Consider the following 13,661-nt stretch of genomic DNA (forward strand, 5'->3'; position numbering starts at 1 on the left):
ACGACCCCACTTCAGACCCACTGCTTTGAAGAGGGGAAAGACCGGAACAACCTTTCTTCTTTCTCGACCCTCACTCTTTAAGGGGGTGCACCCCACCCCACCCCAAACCTAGTGGCTGTCTCTCCCGCTCCGGCCTCTGGACCTCTTTCGGGTCCCACTTTCCCTCAGTCTAGGGCTCGGTGTCTTCGGCTTCCCCCTCCTCCCGAGGCCTCCTCCCTTGCCGGGCGGGGGAAATCGCTCCGTAAATAGGCGGATGGCCCGGGGCGCTCCGGGCGCAGACACTCGTTTTTAGAGCCGGTAATTGACTCCTTTCAGTTGATAATTCATGGCTTGCATATGCGCTTTAATGCGGGCGCCCGGGGAGGCGCGGCAGGCGGGGCGGCCGTGCGCCGAGCTAGCTGCAGCGCGGCGGGAGCGATCCGGCCGGCACGGCTGCGTCCGCACCACCCGGCCCTCCGGTCCAGGACCCCCGGAGGCGCGGACGCCCGCACTGCCCGCCTGTCTGCGGAGCGGGGCACTGGGTGGAGGGAAAGATTGCCGAGATGAGACAGGATTGCACCGACAGATGACAAGAATGCAAGGACGGGGCACAAGGGGACCTCTTCCGCACGCAAAGGGGAAACCGAGGCTGGAATTGGGGCAATAGTTCTTACCAGCATTCCAGCAAACATACACAAAACCCGAATTCCAACACCCTTACTTTTCAAAGGCTGTCTGGGTGGGAGGCCTCAGGCCTAGCGGCTGTAGAGATCCCGTCACCCCCAAGAACTTTACTTGTTTCTGAAATAAATTTTTCTGCGATAATGACCCACCCTGATGCTCTCTCACAGACTCCCCCCCGCCCCCCCGCAAGGAGCCAGTTCTCGCCTGAGAATTCTAGAATTGGACACTTAGACAGGTGGCCTCCCACCTCACAGACTGTGAGCTGTGGGAACCCAAGACCCTCCCGCCTGCCCCCGACTTTCTATGGGTCTGCGGGCTCCCATTCCGTGCCACAGGTGATCTTTAGTGCCCTCTTAGAGATGTTTGGAGGAGCTAGGTTACCTGCCCAAGGTCACAGCCAAACCTGTGCCCAGATCTATGGGCACTCTTCCGAGTGCCAGAATAAGAGTAGGAAGAAAGTGTCTCGTTCCAGAGGGTCCTATGTGCACCCGCAAGGGGACCTCAGGGAGGCCCCCACAGGGGGCTGGGAAAAACTGGAGGACCTGTCCACAGTCTCACAGATCTGGCGATTTCAGATAAAAGTGCTGCTGCTGCTGCTGCTGCTGCTGGGGCGTGGTGGCGCACGCCTTTAATCCCAGCACTCCGGAAGCAGAGGCAAGCGTATCTTTGTGAGTTCGAAACCAGCCGGGTCTACATAGTGAATCCAGGCCAGTTAAGGCTACATAGAGGAACCCTGTCTGGGACCCCGCCCACCCCCATCCCATCCCAAAAGGTCGCTGCTGTCTAGTGGGCCAGAGGTTAAAGTCGGGGAGGGGGGGTGAAGCTGGACTGGAAATAAGGAGAAAGAAGTGTTAGCTCAAAGAATTAGAGAAAGCCAGTACTGAAGGTAGGACTGAAATAGGACAGGACTTCCTGTTTAGTCAGCCTCGCAAGTGGTGTCTCCCTTTCACTTTCCTGTAGGTAATTTCACCCCAAAGAGAATTCTACTTCCTCTACCTTAAAATCTGCGAACTTTAACCCAATGTCAAATCGCCTCACTTGTTCCAAGGACTGATTTCCCCATCTGTGCAATGGAAGGGAAGTTTCCAGAGGGTCTGAGAGCAGAAGGCACGGCTCGGCTGTGTGAAGCTCAATGCTGCCCTCTGTTGGCCATACGTTGTAACCAGCCTTGGAAGGCGGCACCGAGGCCGCAGGCTCTGGACTAGGGACTCCCTCCCTCAACCTTCTCACTGAGACTGTCTGAGGTCTTGGGCTTGAGTGGAGCTGAAGAAATGGGAATGTCTTAATAAGGCCAGCAATAGCTCTGTCCAGCCTGCGCCTAGACACTCTAAACGGTTCCCTCAGAGTCAGAACTCTCAGCCAAATGTTGTTGTTGTTTTTCGAGACAGGGTTTCTCTGTATAGCCTTGGCTGTCCTGGACTCACTTTGTTGACCAGGTTGGCCTCAAATTCACAGAGATCTGCCTGTCTCTGTCTCCCAAGTGCTGGGATTAAAGGCGTGCGTCACCACTGCCTGGCTAACCAAATTCTTTTTTTTTTTTTTTTAATTTAATGTACACGAGTGCTTTTGCCTGAGTGTATGTAAGTGCCCCTTGTGTGTGCCTGGTGACCTCAAAGAGAAGAGGGCACTGGGTCCCCTGGAACTGGAGTTGCTACAGCTTCACCTGGGATAGAGATCAAAAGGGAAAAAAAAAAAATCAACTGAGCTCCTACTCTCTCCATCTTGGGCTAAGGTGAGGAATCTGTGAGCTGAACAGCCACACAAAAACCACAGAGAAAAGCAATCTGGTGAGGTTGTGGAAGGGGGAAACAAGAGGCCAGGGTGGTATTCATGGAAGAAGGGGACATGTGACAGACAAGTGAGGACCCAGTACAGTGTCCAGGAAGGCGGCCTGTCAGCTCCATTCCAGGTGCCCGGCTGGCTTGACCAAGGTATCCACCTCCTTCATGGAAAAGTGATGGTGCACACACTGGAAGTCTCACAGATGTTCCAGCCTTCGGAGAGAAGGTTCTGGGGCACAGATCCTGCTTCCATCCTCTGGTTAGGTGGTCATTACTTCCTATGGCATTCTGTCTTTCTGCGCCAGTCCCTAGCCTAGGTTTGACCTTTGTCTAAATATCTTGTCCCAGGAAGGTGAGATGTCCAGGCTCTGAGTTCTGACTTTTCTCAGATCTCAGTGAAATCTGAAAAGACTGTTGATTCATCTGCAGTTCCCTGGGTTATCATGGAAAACATAGTCCCTTTGCAAAACGCTGACCATAATGATGATATACAGACACGAGATTCCTTCAAACAGCAAGGTAAATATAACCAATGGCAAATTTCTGGCCAGATTCCATTTCCACAGAGAATGCATTGTCTTGATCCCATAGACTCAAGAACATAAGGGCAAGGGCTGGAGAGATGGCTCAGAGGTTAAGGGCACTGACTGCTCCTCCAGAGGTCCTGAGTTCAATTCCCAGCAACCACATGGTGGCTCACAACCATCTATAATGTGATCTGATGCCCTCTTCTAGACTGTGGGTGTACATGCAGACAGAGCACTGTATTCATAATAATACATAACAATTTAGAAAAAGAACATAAAGGCTATGTCTCTGTCATGAGACCCATACATCTTACAGGAATTCAAACCGTTTTCTACTGCTTTATGATGATGTCACATATACTTGTCAATTGCCTTGGACTCCAGAGCCAGATCATTCGGACCCTGGATCCTGCTCTTCAGCTGGTTGTATCACTTAGGTCCAGTCCCTGAGTGGAGGCACGCTGCCTGTGCCTCAGTTTCCTCGCTGGGACTTAATAGACACACACCACATATACCACATACACATCACATACTCACACAAGCCACACACACATATACCACACACACACACCACACACACACACACCACAGACACACACCACACACCACACACACACCACACACACACCACACACACACACACACACACACCACACACCACACACCACACACACACACCACAGATACATACCACACACACACCACACACACACACACCACAGACACACACCACACACCACACACACACCACACACACACACACACACACCACACACCACACACCACACACACACCACACACACACACCACAGACACACACCACATATACCACATACACATCACATACTCACACAAGCCACACACACATATACCACACACACACACCACACACACACACACCACAGACACACACCACACACCACACACACACACACACCACAGACACACACCACACACACACACCACACACACACCACACACCACACACACACACACACACCCACACACCACACACCACACACCACACACACACACCACACACACACACCACAGACACACACCACACACACACCACACACACACACCACAGACACACACCACAGATACATACCACACACACACACCACAGACACACCACACACACACACTACACACACACACCACACACACACACCACACACACACACCACACACCACACACACACACCATCACCACACACCATCACCACACACACACACACACACTACACACACACACCACACACACACACCACACACACACACCACACACACACACACACACACCACACACACACACACCACAGACACACACCACACACACACACCACACATACACACCACAGACACATACCACACACCACACACACACACCACACACACACACCACACACCACACACACACACACCACAGACACACACCACACACCACACACACACACCACAGACACATACCACACACACACACCACACACACACACCACACACACACACCACACACCACACACACACACCATCACCACACACGCACACCACACACACACACCACACACACACACCACACACCACACACACACACCATCACCACACACACACACCACACACACACACATAACACACATAGACCACACCCACAACACATATATTCATACTACATACACAACACACACATATACCACACATACCACAAATACACAGACAACACAAACACACACAACACACAACACACATATTCATACCACACACACCACACCACACAACACACACAACACACACACTCTCTCTCTCTCTCTCTCTCTCTCAGCTCCTAAGAAAGAGAAAGATAGGCTCCTCTCTGATCAAACACCTCAGATAGCATCTTTATTGTTATTTCTCAGAATTCAAGTCAGATGCTGTACTGGGTAACTTGTGCTGAAATCAGTTTCCAGACACACATCCATTTTTCCTCCCCCACCTGTCTTTCCCTTTCTTTCTTTCTCTGGTTTATTTTAGACCCTGCACTTAAACAAACTGATGCTATTCCCTCTGAAATAGTCCTAGAATTCACGGATCATCTCCCACACAAGAGCCTCCTGTCATTGCTTCATCTTCTGTGTAACTTTCTGTACGACCCTTCAAAGCGCATATTTTGAGTCCCATTGTCCTGGTGAAGAAATTGAGATCCTCAGACGTGCCTGCAGAGAGCAACATTCAGTTCAGGGAAGCGGTAACTCCTGACCAGGAAGATTCACAGTGCTTCACTCTCCCGGCCTCTAGGCTCTACTTCCTCCCCAAGTACCAAAAAGATGGCTGATTCTGTTGTTTTTTTCTCCCTTTAATTAATAATTAATTAGTGTGTGTGTGTGCGCGCACACACACACACACAAAATGTGTAGAAGTCGGAGCACAAGGTATTCCTTTCACCTACATGGGCCTCCGGGATCAAATTTGGGTCGTCAGGATTGGCAGCAAGCCTCTTTACCAAACTAGCCCTGGTTTTACAGCTTCCTCCTGACAGACAGGGCTGGCACAGATCAAACAGTGTGGTTCAGGGACGGAGTAAAGCTTTACCAGAAGAGAGAAAGAGTAAGAAGCAGTGAGAATGACCACTGCTCTCGCCAGGACTGAAGCGGCCATGGAGAAAACGGACCTCCTGGGAACTTTCGACAGTATTGTCCTGGTATCAGCCCTTGTAGGAAGCCAATTTCTCCTCCCCTTTATCCATGAAGAAGTTCAGATGTCCTGCAGGCTCAGGTAGGAGATGCTTTCTACAGAAAGGCCGACAAACGCTCAGGAAATCAGAACTAGACTCAAGTAAGACTGTGAGTGAGTGCCCCCTGCCGGTACTTTTCAGAACCGCAGGTCTGGAATAGCTGCATGACTCCCGATGGCCAGATCCGCCTAACCTAGGTTTTCTCCTAGTCACCCAGAGTGCAGGGAGGCGGGAATTAGTAGGAGTTAGAATTGTAGGAGCTTTACTCAGCACCCACTAGTGGGGTGGTCTCTGACTTCTCTTCCCTCATGTAAGGTGGAGATTACTATCTCCTGAATTCAAACGAAGAAGCGGGGGTGGCAGGTTAAGTGGCTTTTCCAAAGCTACAAGCAGCGGTGGCAGAAAGTCTAGTCCGAGTCCTCCTGTGTACTGGAAGCCGGGGGGGGGGGGGGGGGGGGGGGGGCGGCCGGTGTGCTATGCAATCCTGCCTTGAAAAAGTTGCTCTGCAGCTGTCACTCTTGTGAAGGGTGGGCCAGAGAGTGCGGAGGGAGCCAGGAGGCTATGTTCTTAAGACCAGGGGAGAAATGCAGTCTGGGTTTGGAGTTGGGTTTCATCCTGCAAAGGGCAGAGTCTTTCACATCAGCACCCGTGTGGGAGACCCAAGAATGCCCCAAGCACCGTTCTGTCCTGACCTTTGTTTTGTCTGTGCAAAATACGCCGTTCGAGGTGGGGGAAGCAGAGAGCACGGAAGAGTAAATGAATAATGAATATGCTAAATGAAAGAAGCCAGACACAAAATCCTCATGCTTTTTATTTCATTTATGTGAGACCCTAGACATTTCTGCCCACGGTGATAAGATCAGTGGCTACTCAGAGTACAAACAGTGACCTGCCAAGAGATGGAAATCTGGAGGTGGTGTGTTGTGATTTGGAGGTAAACTGTCTTCCGTGAGCTCGTGTGTTGGCACGCTTCATCCCCAGATGGTGGCGCTGTGTAGCCTCTGGTGGGTGGAGTCTTGATGGAGGAAGTAGATTGTAGATGGGGAGCCAGCCTTGAAGTTTTGTACCTTGGCCCCCTTTCCTGTTCTCTCTGCTTCTGGACTGCTAATCAGCATGAATAGACTTGCCCCTCTCTCTCGCTGCCACACCTCCCACCAGGATAGACTGTGTGCCCTCAAAACAGCAAGCCAAGATAGCCCTTCTTCCCGGAAGCTGCTTTTACCAGGCGTTTTGTCACAAGAAGTCACTAATATGTGATAGAAATCTATGTTCTATAAATTCTAAATGCCACCAGGCCTCCCCATCCAGGGGACGTGGTCAAATATGGGGCACCAGAGTTCGTGTGAAAGTCAGACCCCACTCTCCACTCAACTGTGGAGAATGTCCTGTCCATTGGGTAGATCTGGGTAGGGGTTCGAAGTTTACTGCATGTATTGTCCTTGGCTGGTGCCATAGTTTGAGCAGGAGCCCTGGGCCCAGATCTGCCCATCATAATGTTCTTCTTGTAGGTTTCTAGGACCCTCTGGACCCTTCTATTTCCCCCATTCTCCCTTGCTTCTTTCACCTAGATTCCCAATAGGAAGTCTTCCCCTCTGTCCCACTTTCTGGTGGCACTGAGAGGAAGGACAGCAGGCTACCAAGAAGAGACTTGATACCCTAGGAGCATATACAGGGGGAGGAGGTCCCACTCAGTCACAGTCATAGGGGAGGGAGTAAGGGAAAAATGGGAGGGAGGGAGGAATGGGAGGATACAAGGGATGGGATAACAATTTATATGTAATATGAATAAATTAATAAAATATATTTTTTAAAATTCTAAAGATTTATCCTATATTTTTATTGTGGAAGCAATTATCAAGTAAGAAATTAATCAAGTTATGCCGGGCATGGTGGCATGCACCTTTAATCCCAGCACTCAGGAGGCAGAGGTAGGCGGATCGCTGTGAGTTCAAGGTCAGCCTGGTCAACAAAGTGAGTCTGGGATAGCCAAGGCTACACAGAGAAACCCTGCCTCAGATAAAGCAAAAAAAACAAAGCCAAACAAAAATTAATCAAGTTACTTTCAAATGGAGACCTGCTATTTGTAAATTAATACTTCACTAAAAATCTTTTTTTTTTTTTTTTTTTTTTTTTTGGTTTTTCAAGACAGAGTTTCTCTGTGTAGCCTTGACTGTCCTGGATTCACTTTATAGACCAGGCTGGTCTTAAACTCACAGCGATCTGCCTGCCTCTGCCTCCCGAGTGCTGGGATTACAGGCATGTGCCACCACACTCAGCTAAAAATAATTTTTAAAGTGAATGTAAGCTAAAAATGACTACCACAGGGACTTGAGATCTCCCCTCTCCCTAACAGCCATGACCTCAAAACCTAGCCAATCTGGGAACAGTGGCACGCACCTTTAGTCCTAGCTACTCGCGAGCCCAGGACTTTGAGGCCAGCTCGAGACCTTTACTGAAAGAAAAACAAACAACCTAATTGCAAAGTCTAAGCCCCTCCCTGCATGGATATGAACTCTAAAGACATGATCTTCAATTCCTATCCACCATGGACAACCCTGTGGACAGGAGACTCACTGACCTCACTCTATGAATCTTTCCAACACTCTGGCTTGCTGGAAGACCCTAGAGAGAGCACAACTCTAATATGGGAGACCAACTTTAGAAACCCAGGAAAGTCACAAGTCTGCTTGAGACAAGGACCCAGGAAGGACAGTACCACTTAGCACGTTAGCATGGAGATTCTGCAAGCCTGGCCTATCTGTGGTGCCTCTGATGGTCAACTGTGTCTGTTAACTTGACAGGACCTAGACACCAAAACGATGAGTTTCCGGATGTGCCTGTGAGAGATGCTCTCCACTGAGGTGGCACCATTCGTTGGGTTGGAGATGCTCTCCACTGAGCTGGAAAGACTGTACCCTAACCGTGTGGCACCATTCAGTGGGTTGGAACCCTTGACCTAATGAAAAAGAAAAACCTATCAGGGCAACAGCGCTCCTCACCCTCTGTGTCTCAGCCGTGGATGCCACGTGACCAGCTGCCTCAAGCTGCTGCAGCTGTGACCTACCCATTATGATTGATTGGATTCTAGAACTGTGAGCCAAAATAAATGCTAGCACAAGATCATTTTAATGACTTTTTGTTTTGCTTTTAGATTTATTTATTTTATGTTTATGAACACTGTTTTTCATGCACACCAGAAGAGGGAATCAGATTCTATTACAGATGGTTGTGAGCCACCATGTGGTTGCTGGGAATTGAACTCAGGACCTCTGGAAGAACAGTCAGTACTCTCAATTGGCTGAGCCATCTCTCCAGTCCCTCCTTAAATAATTTTTTTAAATCCTATGTGCATTGGTGTTTTGCCAATTGAACCCAGGGTGCTGGGAATTGAACCCAGGTCCTCCGGAAAAAGCAGCCAGTGCTCTTAAAAACTGAGCCATCTCTCCAGTCTCCTCTTTCTTTCTCTTTAAAGACAGGATTTCATTGTGTATCCATGGCTGGCCTGAAACTCTCACTATGTAAACCAGGCTGGTCTCAAACTCAGACATCCTTGCCTCCTACTTGCTGGGATTAAAGGCGTGTACCACCACTCCTGGTTGAGTTCATACATCTAATTATATGTATCTTTGGTTAAGTAACTTAGTCAATGTCACAATCTCAGATGCTTACAGGTGTCAGTAGCACATGTAAACACATATACCTGAGACATACACGTGAGCTCGCCATGTAGTCACAAGTGTTCTTGAGGTTCATGGGGACACTGTAGAGAAAGCTTCTCTCATTCTCCTCAAACCACTTTAGGGCCTTCAGTTGCTCTTCACCTTCCTCCAGGAAATCCACCTGGTAGCTCCCCTCGTGGGCTACCTTCAGTGACTAGAAACAATGAAGAGATGAGACACCGGGCCTGGACAGGGTCAGAGCGATGCCAGGGCATTCGCTGACTTAGCTCTTCCTATATCCTTGGCTCAGAACAGAACTGCAGCATGTGTCCTCTCCCAAGCTAGCCCCAGCATCAGAGTCACAACTGTCCCTTAAAGATTCTAAGTAGACCCTTTTCCGGTGGCGCCTCGTGGTGAGGACCTTGTGTTCATACTCCGCTGCAGTCCACGCAGGTCTTTGGAAGCAAGAAGATGGGGACAGCCGTGTCGCACTGTAAACAAGGAAACAGGCTGCTCAAGGTAAACAGACGTCCCCTAGAGATGATCAAACTACTAGAGCCTGTTCTGCTTTTGGGCAAGGAGTGGTTTGCTGGTGTGGATCTCTGTGTCCATGTGAAGGGTGGTGGTCATATGGCCCAAATTTATGCTATCCGACAGTCCATCTCCAAAGCCCTGGCAGCTTATTGCCAAAAATATGTAGATGAAGCTTCTAAGAAGGAGATCAAAGACATCCTCATCCAATATCATTGGACCTTGCTTGTAGCTGATCCCCATTGCTGTGAGTTCAAAAAGTTCGGAGGTCCTGGTGCCCATGCTCGATACCACATCAAGGATCAGGGTTGTGTAATAAGCACCCTAGGATTAAAAAAAAAAAAAAAAAAAAAAGATTCTAAGTAGAACAAGTGACTTCCTGCCCAGAGTCCTAAGCTAGGGTCCTGACCTACCATCCTCTACAGAGGATGCTTTCGAGATTCAACTCTCCAGGCTTCTGGGCCAGCATGTCCAGGAGCAAGTCCAGGTCAGGCTTGGGGCTCAGGCCTGGCTCCGGAAAATTTGGAATGGGGTGAGCAGAGAGCAAAGACCTACGACTTCAGGCCCACTACACACTCTGCACAGCACACACCATGATTGGGCAATGCTGTACTCATGCCTGCATGCTTAGCACATGTTCCTGCGCTTATCTATAACACCAAAAGCATACCTAGTCTGTCTCCAAGGCAACATGAAAGCCCTTCTGGGCCCTCTGGTTGCTAGAGTCTAGTGGATCCTTCTCAGTCTCTTGGGATGGTAGCATTCTCTCTCTCTCTACCAGCCCACACCTACTAGGTGACCTAAACAGTCAGACCTGAACCCTGGCTTCAGACTCTAGACTTCCTCACCTACCCATGTACCCAAAGGTGCCCTCAAATGTATTATATTTCTAAAAAGGTTGTTCTTCAAACTTGCAATTGATGTCATGTCACTAAAGCAACAAGCCTCAGAACCATCCTGGACCCTTCCCTCACATCCAAGTTCTAATAATATTATCATAATGATAATCACATGTAAGATTATCACAAAATGTGCCATAACATTCCATATGTGCTAGCCCTACCGCTAATATCTTACCTATGATAGCTCATATGACTCCTTGCAGTAGCCCTGCTAGTAGGAAACATTGTTATCTGGTTTTGCAGTGAAGAGGACACTTGGGCTGGAAAGCTGTTGGTCCAAAGACACACAACAGAAGATCCAAAACCAGACAGCCCAGTTCCAAGGATCTTAACGTTACCTTTTTTTTGTTTTGTTTTGTTTTTTGTTTTTTGAGACAAGGTTTCTCTGTAGCCCTGGCTGTCCTGGACTCACTTTGTAGACCAGGCTGGCCTTGAACTCACAGCGATCCGCCTGCTTCTGCCTCCCAAGTGCTGGGATTAAAGGCGTGCGCCACCACCGCCTGGCAGCGTTACCTTTTATATTCCTTCTCATTGTTGTTGACAAAATATCTGAAAAGAGCAATGTAAATATTCCTCACCTGACCTCCAAAGACTCACAGCCATTTCATGCGCTATCTAACTCCCAAAGTCCCAATACAACTCTACAGTCCCAACATTGTGCCACAGTCCAAAGTCCCTTCTGAAACTCAAGGCAAACTCTTTACATGAGGCCTCACAAAACCAAAAACCAAGTTACACACTTCAAGTATACAGTGGCACTAAGTAGACATTCCCGCTTCAAAAGGGAGGAACAAGAAGATACAGCAAGCTAAGACCAAAACAAAACAAGATTAAAATGCAGCTGGGCAAATACCATACCCTGCATTCCATGTCCAGAACCCCGATGCCATTATCTGGATCCAAGGGGTTTGAAGAACCTTGCGGCCTACAGCCCTGCTGTCTGCAACACACATGGCCTCTCTCTTGGGATGGCTCCATTCATTATCCGTACCTTTCCTTGGCAGGTGTTCCATGTCTTTGGAATTCCCAGCACACAGGAAGCTCTATTGCAACCTAGGATTCAGCTTCATTCTCATTCAGGGTCTTCAGGAAGGGAATCAGGCCCTGTTATGCGCTGCTTAGCCTTGGCAACTTTCTGGAAACTTGGGGCAAGCCACCATGACCCCAGTGACTCTTTAGTTTGGCATGCCTGGGCATGTGAACAATGGCACAAAGTTCTGCTGCCAGCTTATAATACACCCTGGTCTGTTGGGTACTGAGAGCAACGGCCAAGTGTCTGCAGCTGAATTAGAAAGGTTGTGAGTCTTTTTTTGTTGTTGTTGTTGTTGTTGTTGTTGTTTTTCAAGACAGGGTTTCTCTGTGTAGCCTTGGCTGTCCTGGACTCACTTTGTAGCCCAGGCTAGCCTTGAACTCATAAAGATTTGCCTGCCTCTGCCTCCTGAGTGCTGGGATTAAAGGTGTGCGCCACCACGCCTGGCTATGTTTTGAATCTTAAGCAAAGGACTCTTTTTTTTTTAAGGTTTTATTTATTTTGTGCATATGAGTGCCCTATCTGCATGTGCACCTGTCTACCAGAAGAAGGAATCAGATTCCAGTATAGGTGGTTGTGAGCCACCGTGTGGTTGCTGGGAACTGAACTCAGGACCTCTGGAAGAGCAGACAGTATTCTTATCTAATGAGCCATCTCTCCAGCCCGAGCAAGGGACTCTTGAGGCCCTTACTGTTCAGGCACTCCTTCCAAAGCGATGAGCTCCAGTTTCACACCTTTGAGCACTATTGCCCTCAAGGCACTATTCCCATTGTCCCAGTGCAAAGGACTCAGTTTTTCCTTAATTGTACTAATTTCTTTCACAATTAAAACTACTTTGCCAAGCCAGGTTCATGCCTTTAATCCAGCACTAGGGAGGCAGAGGCAGGCAGATTGCTGTAAATTCGAGGCCAACCTGGTCTGCAAAGCGACTCCAGGACAGCCAAGGCTAATACAGAGAAACCCTGTCTCAAAAAACCAAACAAAACAAAAAATTTCTTTGCCAAAACTCACCTTATCTACCCTGCCCACACCTTTATGCATATACTCCTTTGCTTGCCAAATGGCACATTTTGGGGTCTTTGCTTTCTCTATAAATCTGTCTAAAGGTGGTAAATAAAAAAATACCATGCCTTTTCCCCTGGCTAGCAGCTCAGAGGCCACACGATGCCTGGAGTTACTGTAGAAGACGTTAACCAGCAGGAGTTGTCAGAGTTCTGGCAGCCTTCCTCAAAAAGTCCGGGAAGCTGAAAGTCCCCAGATGCGTGGACACAGTCAAGCTGGCCAAACATAAAGAGCTTGCCCCCTCTGATAAGAACTGGTTCTCCACACGAGCTGCTTCCACAACATGGCGCCTGTCTCTCTGGAGCGGTGCAGGGGTTGGCTCCATGACCAAGATCTATGGAGGACGGCAGAGAAACGGTGTCAGGCCCAGCCACTTCAGCAGAGGCTCCAGGAGCGTGGCCCGCTGGGTCCTCCAAGCCCTGGAGGAGCTGGAAATGGTGGAAAAGGACCAAGATGGGGGCCACAAGCTAACACCTCAGGGACAGAGAGATCTAGACAGGATCGCTGGACAGGTGGCAACTGCCAACAGGAAGCATTAGAACAAAGGATGCTGTGTTAATAAATTGTCTCATTCATCAGAAGAAAAAAAAATACACCATATCATAACGTGGATGCCCATTTCTTTTTAATTCAGTCTCATGAAAAGTTCCATTTATGTATTTCTGTGGGTGGGAGGGGAAAAGCCGCCAACACTTGTGAGGGTTAGAGGACAGCTTGTGGGAATCAGTTGTCTCCTTCCACCTTGTGGGTTCAAAGGATCAAATTCAGTTTGTCAGGCTCAATGACAAGTGCCTCC

The 13,661-nt window shown here is 48.9% G+C and overlaps 1 protein-coding gene and 1 pseudogene across 1 annotated transcript; both read left to right on the forward strand.

The window, feature by feature from the left end:
* Positions 1–346: 346 nt before the first annotated feature.
* LOC127211940 (40S ribosomal protein S16-like) lies at positions 347–11,685 on the forward strand. The gene is made up of 3 exons (XM_051172034.1): positions 347–521; positions 9,759–10,183; positions 11,650–11,685. The coding sequence occupies exons 1-3, from the start codon at positions 347–349 to the stop codon at positions 11,683–11,685; spliced, it is 636 nt and encodes a 211-aa protein (XP_051027991.1).
* A 1,282-nt stretch (positions 11,686–12,967) lies between these two features.
* On the forward strand, positions 12,968–13,404 carry LOC127212029 (40S ribosomal protein S19-like; annotated as a pseudogene).
* The last annotated feature ends 257 nt before the right edge of the window (positions 13,405–13,661 follow it).

Source organism: Acomys russatus, chromosome 29, assembly GCF_903995435.1.
Source record: "Acomys russatus chromosome 29, mAcoRus1.1, whole genome shotgun sequence".
Taxonomy (NCBI): Eukaryota; Metazoa; Chordata; class Mammalia; order Rodentia; family Muridae; genus Acomys; species Acomys russatus.